The 24,898-nt window shown below is 42.3% G+C and overlaps 1 protein-coding gene and 2 non-coding genes across 8 annotated transcripts in view; 2 read left to right on the top strand and 1 right to left on the bottom strand.

Annotated features, from left to right (window-relative positions):
* Window positions 1-13,065, top strand: part of LOC131448977 (inactive rhomboid protein 1-like) — a 28,230-nt gene extending 15,165 nt beyond the window's left edge. For 2 of the 6 annotated variants that reach the window (XM_058621826.1, XM_058621827.1), the window contains exons 2-20: window positions 414-561; window positions 669-802; window positions 1,463-1,609; window positions 5,341-5,569; window positions 6,938-7,144; window positions 8,042-8,164; window positions 8,526-8,668; window positions 8,768-9,022; window positions 9,108-9,219; window positions 9,388-9,462; window positions 9,693-9,854; window positions 9,961-10,061; window positions 10,168-10,231; window positions 10,400-10,494; window positions 10,609-10,684; window positions 11,127-11,227; window positions 11,310-11,463; window positions 11,869-12,092; window positions 12,181-13,065. In XM_058621826.1, coding sequence (XP_058477809.1) covers window positions 448-561; window positions 669-802; window positions 1,463-1,609; window positions 5,341-5,569; window positions 6,938-7,144; window positions 8,042-8,164; window positions 8,526-8,668; window positions 8,768-9,022; window positions 9,108-9,219; window positions 9,388-9,462; window positions 9,693-9,854; window positions 9,961-10,061; window positions 10,168-10,231; window positions 10,400-10,494; window positions 10,609-10,684; window positions 11,127-11,227; window positions 11,310-11,463; window positions 11,869-12,092; window positions 12,181-12,376 — 2,712 coding nt within the window. In that variant the 5' untranslated portion in view covers window positions 414-447 and the 3' untranslated portion in view covers window positions 12,377-13,065. Of the gene's footprint in view, window positions 1-413; window positions 562-668; window positions 803-1,462; window positions 1,610-1,922; window positions 3,654-5,340; window positions 5,570-6,937; window positions 7,145-8,041; window positions 8,165-8,525; window positions 8,669-8,767; window positions 9,023-9,107; window positions 9,220-9,387; window positions 9,463-9,692; window positions 9,855-9,960; window positions 10,062-10,167; window positions 10,232-10,399; window positions 10,495-10,608; window positions 10,685-11,126; window positions 11,228-11,309; window positions 11,464-11,868; window positions 12,093-12,180 lie in introns of those variants that run through there. The other 4 variants (XM_058621828.1, XM_058621830.1, XM_058621829.1 and 1 more) reach the window with 4 other exon arrangements.
* On the bottom strand, window positions 11,745-11,816 carry trnae-uuc (transfer RNA glutamic acid (anticodon UUC)). The gene has a single exon. It is a non-coding gene; the product is annotated as a tRNA-Glu (tRNA).
* A 344-nt stretch (window positions 13,066-13,409) lies between the features above and the next one.
* trnai-uau (transfer RNA isoleucine (anticodon UAU)) lies at window positions 13,410-13,503 on the top strand. Its single transcript has 2 exons — window positions 13,410-13,447; window positions 13,468-13,503. It is a non-coding gene; the product is annotated as a tRNA-Ile (tRNA).
* Window positions 13,504-24,898: the final 11,395 nt, after the last annotated feature.

Here is a 24,898-nt window from a genome sequence, read left to right as displayed (position 1 = left end):
AACTCCATTGATCCTCCTGAGGGGAGGGGGCGTGTATGTGTGAAACTCCCATGAGATTCTCCAGAGATTATCATGTCGGCTCCCTGCTGTAATCTTCTGTTAATATCCGTGTGAGCTCATGTGAGAACACAGCTGTAGAAACTCTGGCATAATCCACACAGGGAGTGAGCGTCCTCTGCCTCCTGCGTGTTTTAAAGCCGGCCCAGAAAAGAAATAAGCCAAATTAAAAATTAAATATAATAAAAACACCAAATAAAATAGAGCATGATGAAAATAAACTCAAATTGTGCCAAATTAGAGGGGGGAAATAAATAGATAAAAGATAGATCAATTCTCCTGCTCGTGATCATATGTTTGTCCCACACGCTCACAGTGTCTGTGTGTCTGTGTGTCTGTGTGTCTGTGTTGTCCAGCTGGCAGGTGCAGGTGCAGGTGGAGGCAGTGAGCATGGATGAGCCGGGCAGCAGGAACAGCAGCCTGCAGAGGAAGAAGCCACCATGGCTCAAACTGGACATTCCCACCATCCAGCTCACACCGGACGACTCGTCCACACACCTACAGGTAAAAACAAAGCAACCGAGCTGCTGTGCAGAAGAAAATAATACGGATTTGTGCTGTTGTCAGCGTTGTCATGTGTGTGTGTGTGTGTGTGTGTGTGTGTGTTGCAGCCAGTAAAGCGCCTGCGCAGTGTCAGCATGCCGGGGGAAAACCCTCAGAGCCGCATCGCTGCCTTGGAAACTTCAAATAACTACCTCAGACCTCCACTGGAGAGACAGCCCTCCTTCACGCAGTCTATCAGGAGGTTAATCCCAAACACTCTCTCTCACACACACACACACACACACACGTTTGTACAGCATTCTTAGTGAGGACACTTATCGACATAATGCATTACCCTAACCATAACCATTTAAGCAAATTCTAACCCTAACGCTAAAACCAAGTCCTAACCCAAAAAAAGCCCCACAATCGTCCTCATGTTCACAAAATGTCCCTTTTTCCCTATAGTTTATTAGTTTGTTGGTCCTCACAAAGATGTCTGTACAAGTGCACACACACACACACACACGTGTCTCGCCTTTCCTCTCTGCTGTGTCCTCTGCCTGCTGATTTCCTGTCTCTTCTTGCATGTCATTTTTCAAGCAATAATTCTCTTCATTAAAGGCACAGTGTGTAAAAACGTAGCAGTCCAAAATGTCAGCCTCAGCAGAGCTGATCCAGCTTATTTTAGGGTCATGAAAAACCACAATTCAATTAACTCCGCCTACATTTTGCATGCTGGGCCTTTAAATGATTCACTAAGTCAAACTGAGGTTTACGTTCTGCTTCATACAAACTAATCTTTACACCTTTCTTCTCTCTCTTTGTCTCCCCCTTTCTTGGATTATCTTATGTTTCTGCTCTCCCGCTCTGCCTGTCCCTGTCGCCGCTCCTCCTCGTCTTGCTTGCATTGTATATTAAGTGAGAAAAGGGTGCGCTTTAAGCGCGTCAACACCGTTCCACCGAAGGGCCAGAGGAGCCCGAGGAGGGTGTCGACCATTCGAAGGCGGTCCTGCATTCCCAAAATACTGACCCGGCGGCGTTCATCTATACCCAAACAGATTATCAGGTACAGGGAGGGAGGTGGTCTGAGATTGTATATCCAATCTGACAGCTACTTAAGGTGAGGGAAAATGGAAAAACACTAATATTTTCACAATAAAAGGCATTCCCAACCTAAACATGTTCACGGGAACATACTCAACACTATGCCTCCAATTAAAGCACTTATAAGAAGCCTTTTGGTCCTAATTTAGTGCTGCTCTGATTAGGACAACCCCCATTTCCGACACTTGTTTTGTGGAAAAATTAAAGGTCCAGGTTTGGCCATTCAGGCTATATACATATATATATATAAAGCAACGTCCTTGACTAAAGTACATACAACAGTGTGGCTCATTTTAAACTTATCTAAACGTAATTATGGGTCGTTTATTCACTTTCTGTCAAGAAATATCCTAAATGTTACACACTGGTTCTTTAACAGTGAACAATATTCCATCATGGTGTATTTACTGAGCATCAAAGGTCAGATAGACAAAGATAGAGACTCCATAAAAAGCAGAAATGGCTCTTGGTCTGTGTGTAGTGAAGCAGTATATGTGCTATATTGGGGTTTAGGATCATTTTGGGTCTCGTATTGTTTCCTTTTCCAATATAGAGTGAAAAGGTCTTTATGTTACTATAGCTACGTAACTATTAACCTCAAAGGTGACCCGTCAGTGCCGTGTTTTACACCCATTCTCTTTTCTTTTTTTTTGCACCCTGGACGTCCGCACTGCATTTTCATACTTCAAATAAAAACCTCTGCGCTTTTAATGTCTTTGTGCCGCAGCTGGGAACCGCTTTGTGTCTGTGGCACAAAAAAGGAAGAGCACACACGAGTGGCGTATCAGTGTCAGTCCAGGTGACACGCAGCACCGCACGCTTTGACGCAGACAAAATAATACAGTTACTCATACAGGCCGACTGTGCGCCTCACAGGGCACGCGGGCCACATCAAAGCCGGCCCGTCACACTGTTTGAACGTGGAGCCAAGACTCAAACCCGGAGACGCTCGCTCGGTGATTTCACTTTATCATGCCGAGGTTTATTAGCTATGTGAGAGAGGACTGTTTGTGATGTTTGTGTAATGGGATTGAGGGCATGTTGTGTCATCTTTTACTATTTTCTGTGTGTGTTTGCAGCTACTGTTAAAAACGTAGTTTTCTCAATGGAGTTTGGTTTGCAATAGTGAGTGGTTAAACCTTTGTAGCACTCCTACTCCCTCCTGTGTGTGTGTGTGTACATGTGTCATGTTCGGACATGTCCCAGTGCCCTTCCTCCAGCCCGTGTGTGTGATGTTCTGTCTTTTCCGCTGTCCCTCCTTCTAATCTCCCATTTCCTCTGGAGTGCTGGTATTTCAGAGAGGGCGAGCTGGTGTTTACACACACACACACTCATGCAAAACAAGGCGTAAAGAAAGAGAGAGAGACGAAGATAGAAGGAGCTCACTGAGAGTCATCATGAATGGAGAGGGGGGGCAGTGTATTCAGTTTGACAAGGACCAGAGCCGCTGTCTTCCTTGCCCAATAGGTCACATCCCTTTATGCATATTCTGGAGGATGGATTCTGGGAGGCCTGCCAGACACTGACACGTTCACACAGTCTCTCACACAAACACACTCCACAGTCTGTTGTGTGCTGGTGGTGACATGAGGTCAGAAAATCCAAGATCCTCCCACTCATTGTTGTGTGTTGAATGAGTCGGTCCAGCTGGTGGAAGTGGACCTAACTCACATCGGGTACACTCGTCTGGTCCGACCGAGGAGATGGACGCCAGCTTTTCCTTCCAGTTCTGATGTCAGAGGAGTGTGGACGTGTCGTGACATTCCCTCTTTTGCGTAATAGTGAGAGTTACAAGGTACCGCCGGCCTGGATGTCAGGGGAAAATCCCCTTTTTGATGTGCCGAGGATCAGCGTGAGTTCAGCGGATCAGGGTTTAACACAGGTCCAGAGGGTAAACGGGGACAGTATGTCAGCGATGCTGGTGATGGAGGCGACACATCTCCATCGGCCCAGATCTCCTCAGGTATGACCCAGATCCTGAACCTCTCCTGGAGCTCACTGGACAGGTGGGTTTTGAGCTGGAGATACTGCTCAAAAATTAATCTGAATCACTCGTGACGTGTTGGCTTTTGGATGTAAATGCCATGCCTTCATTCCTTGTTATGCTCATGCCCTCATATGGGTTGAAGTTTTGTTTTATGGACCTTTTTTTTTTATCATTTCCAACATCTACATGTGCCAAGTCCTCTCTTTTTACAATGGTGAACAATACTCTTGATCCTTTACTTCTACTACTTTACTTTTACTACTCAGAAGTTACTCAGCAATAACGTGTTGTCAAAGTTTCAAAATAAAAGTACGTACGATATTTAATTGATAAAATATTTTAGATTTTGGTCATTAACATTGGTAATGTTCTTAATCTCATGATGTGGAACTACATTTACATCTCCATCACTATAAAATCTCCACTTTTTTGACACAGAGATAAGGAAATATTTTATTCTGGAAATAATAACAGAAATATTAAAGAAATGTCCTGACAGTTAAATCAGTTACTTGACTGTCTTATAATGTATTTGCTGTTTTTAAATGGCTAATTCTGGTGAACTTATACATCAGCAAAACCCCTCCGTTGAGCACTATTTGCTCTGTTCTATGTGTCACATTTGTTTGGATTGTTCTAAGATCTTCTCGTTGGCTTCCTCCTTCCACGTGAACAAAAACAGCCTGTAATTATTACGGTAGAGTGCAGCTGCATGTGTACCAGAATTACCTTGAGGATGTGGAAGTTCATGTTCATGGGGCTTTAACATTTTATCTCTCGTTGTGCGATGGATTTGTATTTGTGCGGTTGAGTGGACAGGCGGTCGTGAATATTTTATTTTGGGTGTTGTGAGTGGGTGAACGCGGCGTGTTTGTTTGTCGATGCGTAAATGCACAGAAAAAAACATGCAAACGAATTGGGCTGATGTCAGTGAATGTCCCGTCATGACTCCTCATCTGTTTGTTTCTCCTCTTCAGCTCAGAGAGGTCCAGTCTTATTCCCGTCTCTGTCCCCCCTCTCAAACCTGTTTTCTTTCTAAGTCATCCTTCCTTGGAAGGACGACAGTCAGCACCACACCGCCGCCCTCCCTCCCCTTGCGCAGCCGTAAAAGGCTTCCCCAGCTGGCCTCTCTCTTGATGATGAGGGCTGAGTGTTTATTACTGAGTGTCCTGCTCTCTAAACAGTTTCCCCTGCCATGACCTCCCCCCACTCCTGATAAGTTAACACACAGCCTGGCATATAGTTGATGGGAAAAAAGGGACCGGGACGCACACAGTCAATCAGTCTAAATGAGAAACACACACACACACACACACGTCAGGTTCATCTTCTGCAGGACGAGCAACATCTGCTTCTTCTCTGCCGGTCTAACTTTTTCTGGAAATACTTTCTTGTGTCTACAATCACACACACACACACATTCACAAACAAAGATAAATAGAGAAAAAATATACTGTAAAAGAGCTGAATCTAAGGGTTTTTCCTTGTCTGAAGTGATTATGAAATAAATCGAGTCTAAAAACAAATTCTTCACCATGTAGCCAATGCCAAAGGTAAAATCATAATCACCAGCTACAGTTTCAGAAACCAAACATCTCATATTTAGTATTTAAGGTACTAAAGAGTGTAAAAAGTCTTGGTGTTTTATGAATCTTGTTTCAGCGTGCATGAAGCAGTTTACTAACCAGAGTCCTTCCTCCCTGCAGGGGTACGGCCGACTGGTTTGGGGTGAGCAAAGACAGCGACAGTACCCAGCGATGGAGGAGGAAGAGCCTGCAGCACTGCGGCCACCTGTACGGGGGTCTGAAGCCTCAGGTGATGAGGGAAATGGAGCTGCAGAGTCAGGACAACCTCTCCCTGGCCAGCACTGAGACCCCTCCTCCCCTTTACCTCCCACCCCACCACCCCAGTCACCACCACTGTGGCATGCAGAGGGTAGGCCAGCGCCTCGGGGCATGAGCAGGGCAGGGATAGAGGAATAAACGGGACAGTTCATCTTTTTCTTCTCACACATCTTTCACTCGCTTGCTTTGTTCCACTTTAGATTTATGGCGCTTGCTTTACCTCTGTGCTTTGTCAGCTTGTCTGGGGTTAGATTGATGGAAGATTTTGTGAAGATGTTACACACATTACAACTACACAGTATAACTACTATTGCTATAGCTAGATTTTTATTCAAATGTAATTCGAATTTTTAGGAAAATGGGCATTTATCTGTGTTTTCATCATCTGAAATAAGCAGTAGGTGGCACAAAAAACCATTATAACACAGAAGAAAAAAATGATCTTGGCTGCTGTACAATTTTTATCTACATGCAAACATTTGCAAACATTTTAACCTCCCTCAAGCATAAACAAATTATTTTATATATTTCAAGACTTTTATTCTATTTTCTAAGTTTCCATTCAGGTGTTTTAATGTGTTTTTATGCACATACATACAAATAAATGTGTGTAAAAGAATATAAGGCTAAAGGAAACACATTTAATATTAATATCAAAGCAATGTCTGTGATCTAATTAAAGAACATAAAATTGTATTCTATTACAGCAGTTATGTCCAATGTAGATACATCTAATCCATCGTAGGCTGATTAGCCTTATGCTAATCAAGATGAGATGAGATTTTTTTGCTTATTATTAAAAGCATTGAAAGACAGGTACACTTGATAGGTTATCACTGTTTTAAAGAATATTATAATTGAATAACAACTTTTTATGAATCTTTTTCCAGTACTTAAAATGTTTTCTGTTTTTTTTTGCTAAATTGATAGCAAGCTAACTTGTTTTTCTTCCTCACTTAACGTTTTATTTTTGTGGTCCCAGCTTCGATATTATGCTAAAATTAACTCTAAACAATGATTTTTTTATATGATTATATGTTTGAACAAATCATTTTTCAAAGTTTTTTAGGTTTTATTGGAAATAAATTCTGTTCAGGCTAATATAGTATGATGCTAACACAGGACCCTAAGTAATAGTAGCCCCAAAATAAGCCTATTTTTAAGTAATTTAGCAAGTAATTTAACTCTAGGGCTTGCTTTATTATTGTTTTTATAATAATTGTTACAAACATGTTTTGTCAAACGTTAAACTAGTCAATCAACAAACACAAATGTGTTTTTTATTATTATTATTTTTATTTTTCCTGTGATTGAAATCGTCCCGTTACGTCAAACTAACCCTAGTGTAGATGTATATGTGCATCCCTACTGTTCCCTCTTCCTGTGTTGTGGGTTAACAATATGTGTTTTTTAATAAGTGATTATTATGAGCACTTAGTGTGTTTATGTGCGTGTGCAGATTGTCGACCCCCTGGCACGGGGTCGTGCCTTCCGCATGGTGGAAGAGGTAGACGGCGTCGGCGTTCCACATACTCCCATCACACCCGGCACCGCCTCCCTCTGCTCCTTTTCAAGCTCCCGCTCGGCTCTCAACCGGTTGCCACGGCGACGCAAGCGGGAGTCTGTCGCTGTCATGAGCCTCAAAGCTGCGGCAGCACTTATGAAGGTGTTCATTTTTATGTCTTTACACCGTGTAGACAATTATTTTTCCTACACACTTTTAATCGTCAGTGCTTTGCAGAATCTGTGCTTCGCTTTCGTCCAAAGCTGAGGATATTCTTTACATTTCGAAAATACTTTCACATGCAAAAAAGAATGCATAGTATGCACACATTTTAATCTCCATCATCTCATGTTTTGGTCAAGAAATTCTTGGAAAACCTCTATCCATTATATTCTCGTGCGTTCCTGTTTCCCACACACACTGTATGCACGGATGGGATTAATATCTCAGTCAATCTGTGTTTTTATGCATGTGTTTTTTACATGCACGTTATGTAAAAACACAGGATCAGCTGTCGTGCTGTGGATTAAGAGTCTTACTTTACAGTATTGTGTTGCAGCAGAGACGGGCAGATGGCCCACGATGATACACAGCGAATGCTCAGATATCTGATGGACTGGGGTTAGAATATTCCAGAAATGCATAATCCAGTATTTATGTGTTTATGCTGTCACATAAACATCAGCCACAGTCATGAATAATAACGTTTCACACACTGCCTGGGGTTTAACTGTCAAGATCAGGATATTTTGCTTCTTCCATACTACCCTATGTGTACACTCACTGCCCACTTTATTAGGTACACCAGTTTAACAGCTTGTTAATGCACATTTACCTAATCATCCAATCACATAGAAGCAAACTCAGTGCATTTAGGCATGTAGACATGGTGAAGTTCAAACTGAGTATTAGATTCGGGGAAGAAAAGTGATTTCAGTGACTTTTTGATGCTCGACTGATTCTCACAATGATTTACTGAATTTCTTCATCTATCATTTTTGATGTACTCTGTTGTTATTGTGCTCCGATGACGATTGTTTGTGTGTTTCTGTCTCTCAGGGTCGGACATTAGGAGACGCCGCCGCAGGGAGACAGCGAAGACGCAGTTTCATGCCGCCTAGTTTCTTTGAAGATGACACTGTGGACTTTTCCGACGATCTGGACACTTCCTTCTTCACCAGAGTGAGCAGTAGAAAGACACATTTAATGTACACTGCCCCCGACTTGCCTTAATTAACCATATGCAGGGGCATTACAAGAGGTTAGATAAAGAAGGTAATTAACCTGAGACCATGAGAACAGCTGATTACTTTAATCCACAAATTATTTTGTGAGAATACCCTGAAATGATCTGCCTGTTGGTCATTACATTAAGATTTATAATTATTCAGGTTCAAAATATGGTAAAACTAATCTACTCACCTAATCGTTGTGAATTTAAAAGGTATTACATGTTTAAAACCAGAATTAATCAAAGATCATAACAGCTGTTGAAACTTTTTCTAAGTGATGGTTTTCTGAACTGTTGTTGTTTTGTTTGTAGGACGGCCTGCACGATGAGATGTCGACGTATGCCGACGAGGTTTTCGAAACCCAATCAGAAGCCGCCCTCAAACACGTGGATGAGAGCGAGCTCACAGGAAGTGCGCTGGATAAGAATGAACTGGAGCGGAGTCACCTGATGCTGCAAGTTCTACACGCTGAACTATCAGGACGAAACATCTGCAGTAGTTACTGTGACACTGTTTGCTCATCTCTCCTCTGCCTTCCCTCTGCTCAATCCAGGCCTTTGGAGCGAGGCTGGCGCAAGACGAAAGACAGCTCTCTGGTCCAACCTAAACCGCGTCTGAAGCAGGAGGTGGTCAGCATCAACAGCCACCAGCAGCGGGGACAGCGCATCGCGTTACCCGTTAAGAAGCTCTTTGCCCGAGAGAAGAGGCCGTACGGACTCGGCATGGTCGGCCGCCTCACCAACCGGACGTACCGCAAGCGCATCGACAGCTTTGTCAAACGGCAGCTTGAGGACATGGATGATCACAGGTAAGGCAGCTGATTCTGTTTTTACTGAGAGTCAACATCCGTGCAAAGAGCAGCCTGACATTATGTTTTTCACTTTTCTCTCCAGGCCTATCTTCACATACTGGATCACGTTTGTCCATTTGCTCATCACTATTCTGGCTGTGGCTATCTACGGCATTGCTCCAGTGGGCTTTTCCCAACATGAAACTGTGGATTCTGTGAGTGAAGTTTACAGCCTGTATAATGTGAAAGGTCCAGTGTGTGAGGATTAGTGACATCTAGTGGTAAGCCTGGATATTGCAACAAACAGAGGACTGCCTGATTTGATTTTGGTGGATTTCCTCCAAAAAAAAAAAGTTATTTAATTTAAGTATCTTTATTTTTAGGTGTTGAGGAACAAAGGAGTTTATGAAAACGTGAGGTTTGTGCAACAACAGAACTTCTGGGTCGGTCCAAGCTCAGTGAGTATTGTTTTATTTTACAATCTTTGTAAATGTACTTAAATTAGCTCAAGTGTAGTATTCAGTTGTTGTATAAATGGAAGAATATTAAAAAAAACACTGTAAAGCACCTGAATGAATAAAATACATTGTTGTGATAATTGATTTAGATAAAGAGCTACACTCTAAAGGATTGTGAGAGGGTCGTTTTAGACGTGTTAATAATATTGTCATACTCCGCTGTCCTGCAGGAGGCACTGATCCACCTGGGGGCCAAGTTTTCCCCGTGCATGCGGCAAGACGAAGAGATCCAGAAACTGATCCGGGAGAAGAGAGTGCGAGAGCGGGAGTCCGGCTGCTGTGTGAGGAACGATCGCTCCGGGTGCCTGCAGACGTTACAAGAGGAGTGTTCGGTCAGAGGAAACCTTTTTTTTTTTATCTTGTTGCAGTGTGTTGTCGAAGACGCCGCATATTATATCAACATTTCCGGTTGTTTCTCTTTGTCTTTTGTGACTGCAGAGTACGCTGGCAGTGTGGGTGAAGTGGCCTCAGCACACGAGTGCTCCGTCTGTGAACGGTGAACTACGGCAGCACGGTGCAGTCTGCCATCAGGACCCCAGGTAACATGATAGAGCGCTGTTCTTTTCATGATCACAACTCCTCATTTACCTCCTCTGGTGTCAGTGTCTCACTCCCTTTTACAACCGTTTGTATTTTATTTTGTAGAATTTGCCTGGAGCCTGCCTCGGTTACACCTCATGAGTGGCCGGATGACATCACCAAGTGGCCGGTGAGTAAAATGACATCCATTGACAATCATAGGTGGGTTCATAAAGTCTGACTTTGTCACATTATTAGAATTTTCTCTGTCTAAAAAGATCTTATTATTTGGCCTTATTATTATTCAAATTGAAGAAACTTACTTCTGTCAAAGCTGATTCATGGTCATGATCTGTAGGTTTGTACAAGGTACAACTCTGGGAACCACACCAACCTTCCCCACATAGACTGCACGATCACAGGCCGGCCCTGTTGCATCGGAACCAAAGGGCGGTACGGACGATAATAATCAAATCCTGTCACACTTAATAATACATTTATGTACATTGATTCTTTTCTTTTTTTATTTGTCTTTGATGTTAGCTGATCATGTGTGTCCTGTTACAGATGTGAAATCACTTCCAGAGAATACTGTGAATTTATGCGAGGATACTTCCATGAGGAGGCGACTCTCTGCTCACAGGTAGGACAAACACTGCACAAAATTCCTTATTTTTAACATGACTTTACTTGAGCAAGCGCATTTTTGCCGTACATGCACGCACAGATCACCTTACTTGATGCACAGGACACCGAATAAAATGTCCGTAGTGGAGCTTTGTGTGGTCTTTTACTGCTGTAGCTCATCTGCTAGTTAGTTAGCAGTAGTTAGTATGTAGTTAGTTAGTTAGTTAGTTAGTAGAAATTATGTTTCTGATGCTCAGTTTGAACTTCAGTTGCTAAATTGCTGCCATGTGATTGGCTGGTTAAGTATTTGAGATTTTTGATTGTAGCTGAACAGGTGTACCTAATAAAGTGGCACATTTATCCTGTATAACCTTTGCTGTTGCAGGTGTCGTTTTCCTCCACAGGGTGGCAGTGCATCCACAGCCCTGACTCTTTGCCTCATGTCTTTACTCCACCAGGTTGCCTGTATGGATGATGTGTGTGGTCTGCTGCCTTTTCTCAACCCAGAGATCCCAGACCAGTTCTCCAGACTCTGGCTGTCTCTCTTCCTTCATGCTGGGTGACTGCACTTTATTGTCCTAAAACAGTCAAATCATTAAGTTTGGGGGTTGAAAATTAAAAATAACTTTCTGCGCCTGTAGGATCCTGCACTGCCTGGTGTCGGTGTTGTTCCAGATGACCGTGCTGAGGGACATAGAGAAGCTGGCCGGCTGGCTGAGGATCTCCATCATCTACATGCTGAGCGGCGTCACTGGCAACTTGGCCTCAGCCATCTTCCTGCCGTACAGAGCAGAGGTACAAATAATCAAGTCCTTCTGGAGGAGCCTTAACGTGTTACAGACTGTCAACCGTTAAGTTTCTTACACAGGATGTTGAAATACTGAAACACCAGCTACACGTCAGTGAGAGCACACATTTGGGTCTGTTTAAGAATCTGTGAGGTCACTGAGGTCCATGGCTCTTAGTACCCAACTAAATACCAGGGTAAATTGACTCCCCTGGGTTGTAACGTCAGAAATTCCTTAAGCAGTGGGCAGGTGGTTTGGTACCGTAGCCCTTTTTTCGCCAAACAAAAGTTCCCATACCGGGAGTTGAACCCGGGCCGCCTGGGTGAAAACCAGGAATCCTAACCGCTAGACCATATGGGACATGTTCACTTGATCAAATAAAGTCATATCGGATTTGCTTTGTGTCTCTCAGGTGGGTCCTGCAGGCAGCCAGTTTGGTATCCTGGCCTGTCTGTTTGTGGAGCTGTTTCAGAGCTGGCAGATCCTGGAGAGACCGTGGTGGGCGTTCGCGAAGCTGCTGGCCATCTCGGTCTTCTTCTTCTCCTTCGGTCTGCTCCCGTGGATCGACAACTTTGCTCACATCTGCGGCTTTGTGTCGGGGTTCTTCCTCTCCTTCGCGTTCTTGCCGTACATCAGGTAAGTGACTTCAGAGAAGTGTGTTGTAACTGCTCTCTTCACTTCCTTACGAGAAGCATAACACTGGGGGTTTGTTCTCTTTCTGTAGTTTCGGGCGATCAGATATGTACCGTAAGCGGGTCCAGATCTGCGTCTTCTTGCTGGTCTTCCTGGCTCTGCTGGCGGCTCTGGCCGTGCTCTTCTACGTTTACCCCGTGAAGTGCGAGTGGTGCGAGTATCTCACGTGCATCCCCATCACCGACAAGTTCTGTGAGAAGTACGACTTAAACGCTCACCTCCTCTGAACGCTGGAGAAACTGATGTCGCACTGATGATGTTTGTGAAGGTTTCTCTTGAAATAACCAGCGTTTGAGGATTTCTTGTTGAGGTATAAACACCAAACTGCACTTTTTGGAAATTGCATGCATGAAAGCCCCCGGACACCTGACTTAAAAAAAAAAAAAAAAAGACGTGCATGAGGACAGAACTTGACTGAAAAGGACTGATAATTGACTGATCTCTAGCTGGACTAATCAAAGATCAGTCAGACTCACCAAGGCATGTGTTTACCTCTCTACTAACATGGTGTAACAGCACCACCCAGTGGCCATAAAGGTCCTCACGCCCCGAGGACGAGCTGAGGATCTTTTCGTTTACAATCTCACCAGTGAAGAACCACTTAGTGGAAGTCAAAACTTGCCAAGAAGTGACACTCTTAAACATTAAATGTGCCTTATTGACACGGAACCATCTGTTTCTGGCACCACATGTACGTCATGTAAAATGTGTTTGTTTTTTTAAACCGCCTTTAAAGCACTTCTGTCACAGACAGGTTGTATTTTTTTCATTTTTTTTATCATGTGTTGCATGTAGGGAACAAATCTGTATGTTAAAACCTGCTGCACTGTAAAAAATGCCCCTCACCCATGCGTGTTTTTTTTATTCAAAGTGGTCGCGTTTTAGCTACCGAACAATAAACACAACATGACACGGACTTTGACTCATTCGTTTCTTTTCCTACGTCCAGGAAGCTCAACCACACTTTCAACAACTAACCAAACTAACCAGCTGAGTGAGCTGTCTCTAGTAGCACAGGTTAACATACACGGATGATCTTGGGTTGTGAGTTGGAACTTGTCGTCTCTGGGAAAACAAACTCATCTAAACCCACAACTAATAACTGCTCAGCCCAGTTTGTAAAAGTCTTTCTCTGTAATGTAATTCTAATATCTCCAATTAAATACAAATGCTGAAGTTTTTACTTTTTTGTTTAGATATTAAATGTCATCGTTACAAAACGCTGCGCCTAGATTTCTAAATAAGAACATCTGGAAACAGGCTCCAGTGGCGCAATCGGTCAGCGCGCGGTACTTATATGACAGTAACCTGCAGAGACATGCCGAGGTTGTGAGTTCAAGCCTCACCTGGAGCAGTGAAGTTTTAACCAGGTGTAACTAGTTATTCAAACGACCTGAGGTTTCACTGCCTTGCAGAAGTTGGTCGGGCACACCTGACTCAAATAACGGCGTCGTTAAGGTTGATCATTTGGATCAGGTGTGTTGATCCAAAGGTAACCCCGAGTTACTGCAACGAGACAAAAGGCCTCTGGACTTTCAAAAATCATCCGTGTGATATTCTCAGTTAAAGGTGAGTGACTTTGACTTCTATTTGTCTCGCCGTCTTCATTAGCAGCAAAAATGTAATCGCAAATGTTGCAAAATGAGAGCTGAGGCTCCTCGTGTCGTCGTCGTCGTCGTCACCTTTGGCCTCTCGTTCAGAAGGTCTCCTTCTACCAAAGTTAACATTAGTTCATGTTACTGTAGACTCATGTATCCAGCTGTCTCTCTGTTTGGGGGCCCTCGGGGCTACAGTGACGCGACATTTGCTGAAATTCACTGTAAATGATCTCAAACGCATCATATATCTTTATATCTCATGACCGTGTGATGTGTGTGATACTTATGAGACAGTCACTTGCAGTCAAATGACACGGTTGTGGTTAAGAGGATTATTAAGTCGTTTTTTTTTGGAAACTAACTTACACTGAGGAAGTGTCTGTAAGTTAGTAAATAGGTTTTCAGTAGTTTTAATGAATGCCCACTAGGTGGCAGCACAGGACCTGTCCTTGACAAGACTTCAAGGTCCAAGGCTTGAATTACAAGGTGCTGATGTTGTGTTGTTGCTCTGTGGGATTTGAATGTCATTATTTTCAAGCAGAAGGTTTATTAGCGTGCAGAGCTCTCATTGGTTTCCCGTTCCTTGTGAGACGAACGGCCTCTTCTTCTTCATGGTCCTCTATACAGATGGAGAGAGAGAGAATTCATTAAGTCCTGTCTGTAAATGAGTCTAAGTGAGTGAGTCCTCATGATAGAGAGGACGAGCTCTGAGGGGCTGAACACGGACAACAACAAACTCCAGTATCTACAGATATCAGTCTGATACAGTTTTATTTTAGACTGTTTATGAAGCTGCTGACAAGCTGCTGTCATTTTTAAAGACATCATTCTACAAACTGTGTCACAAATGTTGTTCTAACTAAACAGCCCCAAACATGACTCAGCTAAAAATGCATCTGCTGGTTTTTATTTACAATTTTAGAGTCTGTGCATCTGTCTGATATCAGATCCAAGGATTTTGAACAGTATCGGGCCAATACTGACCTATTCTCATCCCTACAATTAGATATAATAAAATCAGGGATCAACCCTCCTTTCCTTTCCTTACCTTTCCTTTCCTTTCTTTTCCACCCAAAACAAAAGAAATCCACTCCAAAATAATGAATGATATTCCAGAGAATTAAGATTAAGATTTGGCTTTGCATTAAATGAATGTATTTTCTTTTTAAAAGTGATATTGAAACAACAGAACATCTCTTGGTTTCATGCTCTCATGCTCAGCTGTTCTGCAAACACTTTATAGAATGGTTAAATAGAAAATACAAGGTTATAACTACTATAAATGATAATGATATTATTTCATCCACAAAAACTCTTTACAAAGACCCCACTCATATTCACGTGCTTTTATAATGAGACACAAATCTATATAAAGTCCCTAAAATGAATGTGCCAAAGACCTTTGACCTCACAAATGGAGTACTTTTTGTTTTCCTTTTTCCTTTTTTTAATGCAAGTTTATTTATTTATTTATTTATTTATAGTAGATGTTTCCATATTTTTTGTACCTAATTGTGTGTTGTTTGTCTCAAAATGTTAGTGTTGGAAAGGAGAAGTTTAAATGAAATTGTCTTTGTTTGCTGAACGCATGCTCTTGCTGGTTTGTCCACTCAAAAGGCTTAATCTAAAGCGATGAACATGAAAACATTATTCACTTTAAAGTGATTTTACAGGTATACAAACACATTTCTGTGGTGTTTATATTCCTTATCCGCCAATAAAGCCTTTTAAATGTGACCCACTGCTCCTTTAACACACACCTGTCATTGACACATGGAGTAAAAACCCTGTGTGAGTTAATGCTCTTTGCATTTTTTTTATCGTTAAAAGCGGGACGAGCAGCTAATGCTGACAAAATAATTACCCTGCCAGAATACAGATCCAGAGAAATCATCATCTCAGGACTCTTAGGTCTTATTCTGTCGTCTAGTGGCTGCTTGTTCTAATAGAGGCATGGAGAGGCCCCCCCCCTCTCCATGCCTCCCCCATCCCCTGCAGACTCCTCCAAGGAAATTATCTCTCTCTCCTTTTCCTCCAACCTCCACACACTTCTCTTCTCCCATCTCCAATCCAACGCCATCCTATCACATCCTCCTCCTGTCCATTTCATGCCTCCTTATTTCCATCACTCATTCATCATTTGGTTTTTCCAAACCTCCTCCGCTGCACCCCCCCGCCCCCCCAGCCCTCCATCACAGTGACAATAGAGATGGTAATGTGTCATGAAGAGGACGGTATCTGCGAGCCATTGATCAGCATCAAACAAGACACACTTAGGTACAACCCAGACCTCCTCCTCCTCCTTCTCCCCTTCGTCCTCCTCCTCCTCCTCCTCCTCCACAACTCCTCTCATCTTTTAATGAATGGATGTTGTTTTAGGGAGAGAATTAAGTAGAAGTAAGGTTTCACAACACAGACAGACAGAAAAGTCTAAAAATTAGCGCATGTATTGAAGACAAAAGGGCAAAAAAGAAACACTGACCGAGTGTAAGAATTAAAGTGAAATTGTGAAAAAACAGTTTAAATCCAGGATTAAATCGGTTTTTGACCATTGGGAATGGGTAGGTAGGCAGGTAGGTAGGTAAGTAGGAAGGTAGGTAGGAAGGTAGGTACTGTAGGTAAGTAGGAAGGTAGGTAGGTATGTAGGAAGTTAGGTCAGATCGACAGACAGACAGAGACAAAGTGGGATGGATGGATGGATGGAGTCTGAGGAGAAAGGCGACCCTGAAATGGGACCCTGACAGCTGGCCAACAGGTGGCCTCTGACAGACCCTCGCTCTTCATTGTGCCTAATACACACACACACACACACACACACACACACACACACACACACACACCCCTCATCTTCTCAGGACGTTGCAGTGACAGCCTCGATAACAAACTGTTATCCCCAACATTTACCATAACTCGTACATGCCTAAACCTTTACCTTAACCTATAACTACACTTTACTAACCTTAGCCCTAAACTAAACCAGTTCCTCAGATATGAAGTTGAACCTCTGCCTCATTAGGACCAGGTTTTGGTCCTACAGAGGTGACAAATACAAGCACACAACACACTCTTCAGACCATCAGGTGGGTGGCTTGGTTTTTGGGGGGGAGGGAGGGAGGGAGGGAGGGGGGAGGGGACAGGGAGGCCCAGCACACACCTGTCTGATGATCCCACCTATGGTAGAGCTGATGGAGAGTAATGTTATAGCTCCCTCCCCCCAACACACACACACACACATGGTCCTATACACCACCTGGACTTACAGTGTGTGTGTGTGTGTGTGTGTGTGCGTGCGTGTGTGTGCGTTTTAAATGAAGTGTTTCTAAAACCTTTCTAATTTCACTAATGATGAACCCTTTACCTATTTTACATTTATTTATTTTTTTAACCATATTTATGTACTGCCGTATTTATTTATACTCGTACCACTTGTTTAGAACCCTATGCACATACTGTATTGGATGCCTTCGGCATTTCATTACCTTGTACTTGTGACATGTGCAATGACAATAAATCCAATCTAATCGAATGTAATCTAATAAATGACGACACAGAAGCGCTTGTTAGAGGATTAACTTCAGAAACTCCTGAAACTCCACGACTGCAATTATACTTATGTGTATTATATTAAATTTGCACTTCTGTAATTCTGTGTGATCTTGCTTTTGGACCTTTCTTCAACTTAATAAGATAAAGCTCATTCCTGGGGGTTTTACTGTCTGTTTACATTTTTAAATCTCAAACACATGCACCGATTATTAAATTAAAATAAAATAAAACCTATACCGTATGAATTCATATTGAATCATATGTAGCCATGAGTGCAAATGATTTGCTAATTATTTATTGGAAATGGTTTTAATGACGCGTCCTTTATTTGTCCGACTGTTGCGTCTCCATTATCGGCTTGTATTTGCATATCCTTCCATCTTAAGCCCACGAGTGTCCAATTAGATTCCGTGAAAGGGACTAATCAGTGTCTCTGCCTCACAACGCACAAGTGGCTGGTTTAAAACCAGGTTGGAAGAAAACTGTGTCTCTGTTTTAATAAAGAGAGACTGTCACATACAACTGTGACATCACGTGACCACTGAACGCCGCCACAAAACTGTGCGGCAACAAATGACCTTATATGCTTTTAATGCTTTACTTCCTGAGTAAACCCCTCCCTCCCCAACCCACACCAGCCCACCCTACACACACACACACACACACACACGTCCCTGTCATCTCCAGAGGACAGCCCTCTACCGTACCATGTGTCCTCCAGCCATCCTCAAGACCTGGATTTTCTTCTCCACTTAATGGCTCCCCACCACCAATTACACACACACATACACACACACCATGGTTTCCATGACTTCAGAGGACATTTCCTGGAGACTTACCGTAACCATAACTACTACTGGCCTAATCCTGACCCTGACCCCTAACCTTAACCTAACTTTAAAACCTCACCTTAAACCTTAAAGTGTAATAATTTACATTATGGGGGACTTGATTTTTGTCCCCATAAGGAAGACAAGTCCCCATAATGTGACTGTGTAATCAGATTTAGGTCGCCACAACGTAAGGAATACCAGTTACACACACACACCTCATTAGCGATCACGCTAACTCTTAGAAACTCTCTCTGTCTATGTCTATTTGTGCTACATGTAACCTCCCCTACCTCCCTCCCTCCCTCCCTTCCTCCCTCTTTCCCTCTGTAGGTTGCCTCTCACTGGATTCATTTTCATGGAACTGTTATCTGATATTCATGTAGGACACATGGGACCCAGAGAGGACAGAGAGAGAGAGGGAGAGGACAAAAAGAGGAGATATTGTTAAAAGAAAAGAGAAACAATAAAAAAAGAAAGTAAGAAAAGATGAAAGTGATGAAATTGAAAGTTTGTAATTTGTCGTTCGTGTGTAATGAAGCACAGTCCGTTACAGTGCAGTGTACAGAGGGTGTACCTCAGGGATCACTGTTTGGTCCCCTAGCATTTCATTAATAAATGATCTTACACAAACTTGTCACGGGATAGAAGTGAAGTGCAGATCTATGACCACGTCGTACTCAGTACATGCTAGAGATAAATTGTTTTGTTGGTCTAAAACCAGACATTTGAAATACATTTTAGAAGAGGGAAGGGAATCGGTATCGGTCAGTGTCAGTTTTGGTCCGATACTGGTCAGAATCACTGGATCGGATATCGGACAAAGATAAAAATGTAGAATCTGATACAATCCAAAAATCATATACAGTATATTTCACTATGCACAGACAGAAATGTAAATAAAAATCAGCAAAAGCATTTTTAGCTGAGTCATGTTTGTTTGCTGTTTATTTCTGCTTCTTTTTGAGAGAACAACATTTGTGATACAGTTGGACAGAATTGTGTCTTTGAAATGACTCGTACAGATAATTCACGTATCTGTACTTCACTTTGTTATTTGTGTTTCTAGCTACCTTTACTTTTACTCCACAACATTTCCTCTAGCGATCTTTGTTACTCGTTACTACCAAATAAAATCAGAAGAAGAAGAGTTGGTATTATGGGCTGTATTTATATAGAGCTTTTCTAGTCTTAATGAGGTGCTTTACACTACAGTTTTAAGACTCACACGCTGATTTAAGGGGTTAAGTGTCTTGCTCAAGGACACATATAGAGCCAGGAATTGAACCCACAACCTTCCAGTTGAAAGACAACCTGCCCTACCACTGAGCCACAACGTCTCAATCCTTTTTAATACTTTTACTTCTAAAACGTGAGTACATTCTATATCAGAAAAGTAGTTTTGATACTTAAGTACAGTAACTGATTGTTAACAGCTTCATAGTTCATAAACGGTCTTAAAATGACTGTATCGGTATAATATTGGTATCAGCAGATACTCAAGTTTTTTATATCGGTATCGGTAATGGACACAGAAAAAATGGTATCTTAGAAGTCTTTGTCCAACTGAAATTGGACAAAAAAAGAGTCTGACAGTTCATTCATGCTTGTGAAGTGGGACAAGGACAGAAGTCCAATGAAACCATACATGGAAATGTCCCAAATGTTAGCGCCAATGTATGCTGATGACAAGACCATGTCAAAAAATAACGTCTTCACCCTGTGAAACTACAGCTCAGCACTGCGTTGACATTGTCCGTTATTACGCCGTCTTTACATCAGACAGTGGAAAGTGGTTCGTCCACATTGTGCGCTTGTCTTTATTGTTCTCAGTGAGACGCTCCGAACCGGTTCCACTCCCTCGTTTCACCCTGTTCCCAGTTAGCCATGGGTCAATAAAGATGCCACGGCGTCAGTGAGGAAGAGGCCATTGTGTCCAGTGTAAGACAAGCAGGACTAATCATTGAGCGAGGCAAGTCTGGGCCTGTCCGACAGCACGAGTGTCCGCTGTGCTGTCACGAGTCAGTCGCCATGTAGTGACTCAGCACAGGTGTACGACAAGACAAGGACACGCTGTAAAGGTGAAGTCGAGTCACACTATTGTGCCAGGTGGTTTATTTTGACTGTAGATCTTTAATTTTTGAGGGGTTATTCAGGTTAAGTACTCTCATTTAACTTGGAAACCAACCAAATATTTCTGTATAAATGGAGTTTGACTCATTTCTATGAGCCATCATTGTGTGCAACAACAAAATGCTTCGTAAAAATATTCATGTGAAATACTTTTCTGCTGCTACTGTGAATAATTGCTTTTCAAACCCTGTGGGTTTAAACTGTTTTCCTGAACATACAATACAATCATTTATAATTGTGTTGAATTTATTGTCAAAGAGTTTGTTTTTATATTTATATTATTTTAATTCTGAAGGACCAAATGTAACAATACAGCTTCTCTAGTCTTGATGAGCTGCTTTATACTACAGTTTTTACCCATTCACACACATGGGGTTAAGTGTCTTGCTCAAAGACACATAGAGACTAGCATAGCCAGGAATTGAACCAACAACCTTCCAGTTGAAAGACACCTCACCCTACCACTGAGCTACTTTTGATACCTAAGTACAGTAAATGTCATATACTTTAAGACTTTTACTAAAGTAATATTATAAAAAAGTGACTTCAACTTCTACCAAAGTAATTTTCTGGTAAGATACTTTTACTCAAGTCTCCATTTAAGGTACTTTTATAAAAGGCTGCTGATTCTGATTCTGAGGTACGTCGTGTTACTTCTCAACACAAACTAAAGAAAAACCTGGAAATAAAAAGCCATCAGTCAAACAACATGGTGTACCTGCAGTTGTCAACATTCACACAAATCCTTTTGACGCTAACTCCAGGTTAGATCGTTTCACGTGTCACAGCAGCAGGATGTGGTGTTCCACTTCCCTGAGCGTGATGGAGGGACATTTGTCTTTAGTCAATCATCAGCATTTTCTGCAATGGAGCGTCCGTGAAACACATTTTCACCTGCATCGATGTGGCCACTGGACTGTTTTCAGAGCAAATAACTAATGCAGCTTTTCCAATACATGGTCCTGGCACGACTCGGCTCTACGCGCAAACACACACAAACTAGTGACTAGTGACTTGTAAAGCAGTTGTTTTCGGTGTAACTGAATCAGTACAATTAGTTCACCAATGATGATCAATGTTGGAGAGTAACACAAGTTTTCAGGTATTTTTAAGTCTTTTTACTGATTCATTGTTCGGTTTGATTCTTATGACTCTTCCAGTGACGGCACACTCTGACCAATCAGTGACGGGCAGTCTGTCAAATTTCAGTCCCGGCTAAGCTCGCTTGGAACCTCGCCAGAGCAGGTACTAAAAAAAGCACCAGGTACCGTCACTAATGGAAAAGCAAAAGAACCGTACCACGCCTAGGCGAGCCGAGTCGTGCCAGGACCATGTAGTGGAAGACGGGCGGCTAGTGGCTCCGTAGTCCTATACAGAATTTGTATCATAAAAATATCCAGACACAATAAGTTCCTCCTCCATTTCTTAGTCAAAACGTACAAGAATCAACTCCTGTATATTTCTACTTATGCATGTGACAAATTTATGCAGAGCGACAATCGTCGTTGTCGTCCCGTCCGATCGTGTTGCAAATCAGCCCAAATCATCACGATTCTAAACATCCTTCCTCGTCTCTCCTCCATTATTCCCCCCCGGAGTAACAAATCAGAGCCACCCCCTCGTCCGAGATACAATCTGACAACCAAATCAGCGTCTCGGGGAACACTGTGCGCCATAAGATGAGCGCAGACTAAACACCGTCATCAACGTCCATATATGCAATTTTCTTTCTTTCTTTCTTTCGCTCTCTGACTTTCTATTTTGTGAAATTTGCTTGAAAACGCTCATGTTGATGGGAGCAACAGTGTTGACATGGCTGGCGTCACTTTTGGGGGGAAAAAGCCATTTTCAGGCGGGAGTTTAAATGTGATCTTGAACTTTCGGCAATCAAGCTAAACATCATCGTCCTCTGGTGAACTGAGAGGAATCTGTGTCTGCGTTCAAGAAGAGGCAACTTGTTGCAAAGGTGTAGAGAGAGAGAGCGAGAGAGCAAGAGAGAGAGAGAGAGAGAAAGAGAGAGAGAGAGAGAGAGAAAACTCTGGTGTTTGTTTGGGTGAAACCAGTGGAAAATTCCACCTCTGTCAATACATTTAAGAGGATTGAGGTTAAACCAACAGCAAACCCCTTCCTCTCGCTGCTTATCACCACACATTTGTAAACTTCAGTTTGTTGTTTTGCGTGTTTTATCTTTATAGGAGTTTCCCTTTGTGTGAGGTAGAGAGAACACACACACACACACACACACACACACACAACCTGTACTTGTCAGCTGTTGAATCTTAAAATCCGTTTACCGCCACTCACCTGCGTCAATAAAAGGTTTGATACAGCTCAGGCGCAGGATTAACACCTCGCTCTTTGTTTCTCTCTCTCGGTGCAACGGAGCGATTAAGACACTGATTTTACAACAGAAAAAAATTCCTATAAAGCGTGGCTGTATCATATGTCACCGCTTTTGTGTGACAGTTGGGTGTGTGTGTGTGTTTTTTTTGTTTTTTTGGTGAATATCCTCCTTTGCTTCCTTGCGCTCTCTGTGCTGCTGATGCCGCTGCTGCCATCATCGTTCATTACTGACAGGCTTTGTGGATTTGCTGCTGGGGCAAGCTTGGGCTTGTACAGAGCAGCCCTCCCAAGGTCTGAGGCATGCACACACACACACACACACACACACACACACACACACAGAATCACACACACTCACACTCCAATCAAATGGAGGCAGACACACAAATAAATGACTGATTTTGGAGGAAAAAAAAAAGCCGTGGCTCTTGAGAAGAGGCCAATCATGTATGGCTTGTGCTAAAGAGGCGACACTTGCCTGCTGACCCCTCTAACCTCCACAGCCATCGTCTAAAAGAGCGTCGTGTGGCAGCTTTTTTAGTTTTATATGCTTGTTGCATTAGAGATTAATTAACAAAGATGTTATGCATACTATTTCAAGTTAAATATTAAGTCCACATCCCAAGTCTCAAGATTTTTCCCATTAGTTTTAGTTTTTATTTAGTTTTGACTTTTTTTGCTTTTGAAATTAGTTTGTTTTTATTAGTTTAAGTGTTAGTTTTGTGTAATATGAAGTATCTACCAGGTGTAAGAGTCAAACAGGTCTCAAATACAATCTTGAAATGAATAAATACATTTCATATAAACCCAATAGGATTATGTATGAAATTAATTTACAAAAAATGAAAATTAGGCTACAATTTTAGTTAGTTTTATAAATACACACAGTTAGTAACTCCAGTTTTATTTTGTAGGTAAGGGTATATAAAAACCTTGGTCTCAAACATTTTCTCCATAAAAACCAAATGAGGTTCACAGGACAAATACGTCTCTACACCTTTAAGAACCAGTTTCACAGTTGCTTTTTTCAAAGTAAAAGCACTCTAATGTCTCAGTTCCCTGAATCTATTAATTTAAAAAAAAGGGGCTTTTAATGTGAAATATTTACAGATCAGCTTCATCCTGAAGAGTCCAGGGATTTACTTCATTACATAGACATAATATAAAGGTGCATTCTTCATGTTATATACACATCAGAAACTGTATATTATATATGTATATTATATTATTTTCTGATTTAACCTTTATTTAACTAGGAGAAAACAACACATTGAGAGTAAAAATCTCTTTTTTCACATTTACAAAGCACAATAAGAATACAAACAGTCAGCAGCCATACATACTATACAAGAACATACACAGGATCACAATCTTGCCTTCATGGACCTTGATCTACATGGAAAATACAAAATTATGAGAACTGTAACACTCTAGGATTCAATTTTTTAATTGCCAAGTATTTCAATGGGTGCACCCTGCAAAGGAAACACACTTGCATAATAAACACTTGTCTATTGTCTAAGTTTTTAGGCCATATAGGCTAACACAAAGGCATTTTATAGTGCTCAGCTTGTCACTATCACGTCTGGTCTTGAAACAGTCTGCTCAAAATCACCGCTTCCTTTATTCTCTCTCTCAAGTTAAACACCAATCAATTTGTCCTTAAAACCGTGTTCCTGTCCATTCAAACCTGCCGCTCGCTCCCCAATTGGGCGCATAAAACCAACCCCCCCCCCCCCACCCCTTTTTCTTCTCACACCCTCCCCAGATCAAAACCCCAGTACATAAACCGCAACAAGCTCCGCCATCCCGCGTCCTTCCCCTGGTAGTAGTAACGCAGAAGACACAACAAGTGTGATGATGCTGGCCGTTTACAGGGGGGTGGGAGGGGTGGCTTCGGCTGTCCGGACCCTGCCAGGCTCTTTATGGTCCGGCGAGGGTTGCAGCAGTGAATGGGGCCCCTGCCAGTAGCCAGCGGTGGTCAGGGCCATACATAGGAGAGGGTCCCAGCAGGCAGCGATTGTCATGGTAAATGTGGTGGTGGTGGGGGGGGTTTGAATGGAAGAGGATGGGCAGGACACACACATAAAACAGAGGGAAACACACGGGAGGGGAGGGAGAGGGAGAGGAGACAACAAACACTCGACCACCTCAGAGATGGCACACATGTTAGTGAGCAGACACACACAAACATTCCTTCAGGCCAAGGACAGGACACGGTGTGTCACTATTAATACTTGTTATTGCTTCTCACAACTTCTCTCTCTCTCTCTCTCTATATATATATATATATATATGT

This window comes from Solea solea, chromosome 21, assembly GCF_958295425.1.
Source record: "Solea solea chromosome 21, fSolSol10.1, whole genome shotgun sequence".
Lineage (NCBI taxonomy): Eukaryota > Metazoa > Chordata > Actinopteri > Pleuronectiformes > Soleidae > Solea > Solea solea.
Note: the sequence above shows the minus strand (reverse complement) of the source record. Positions and strands in the feature narration are given on the sequence as shown.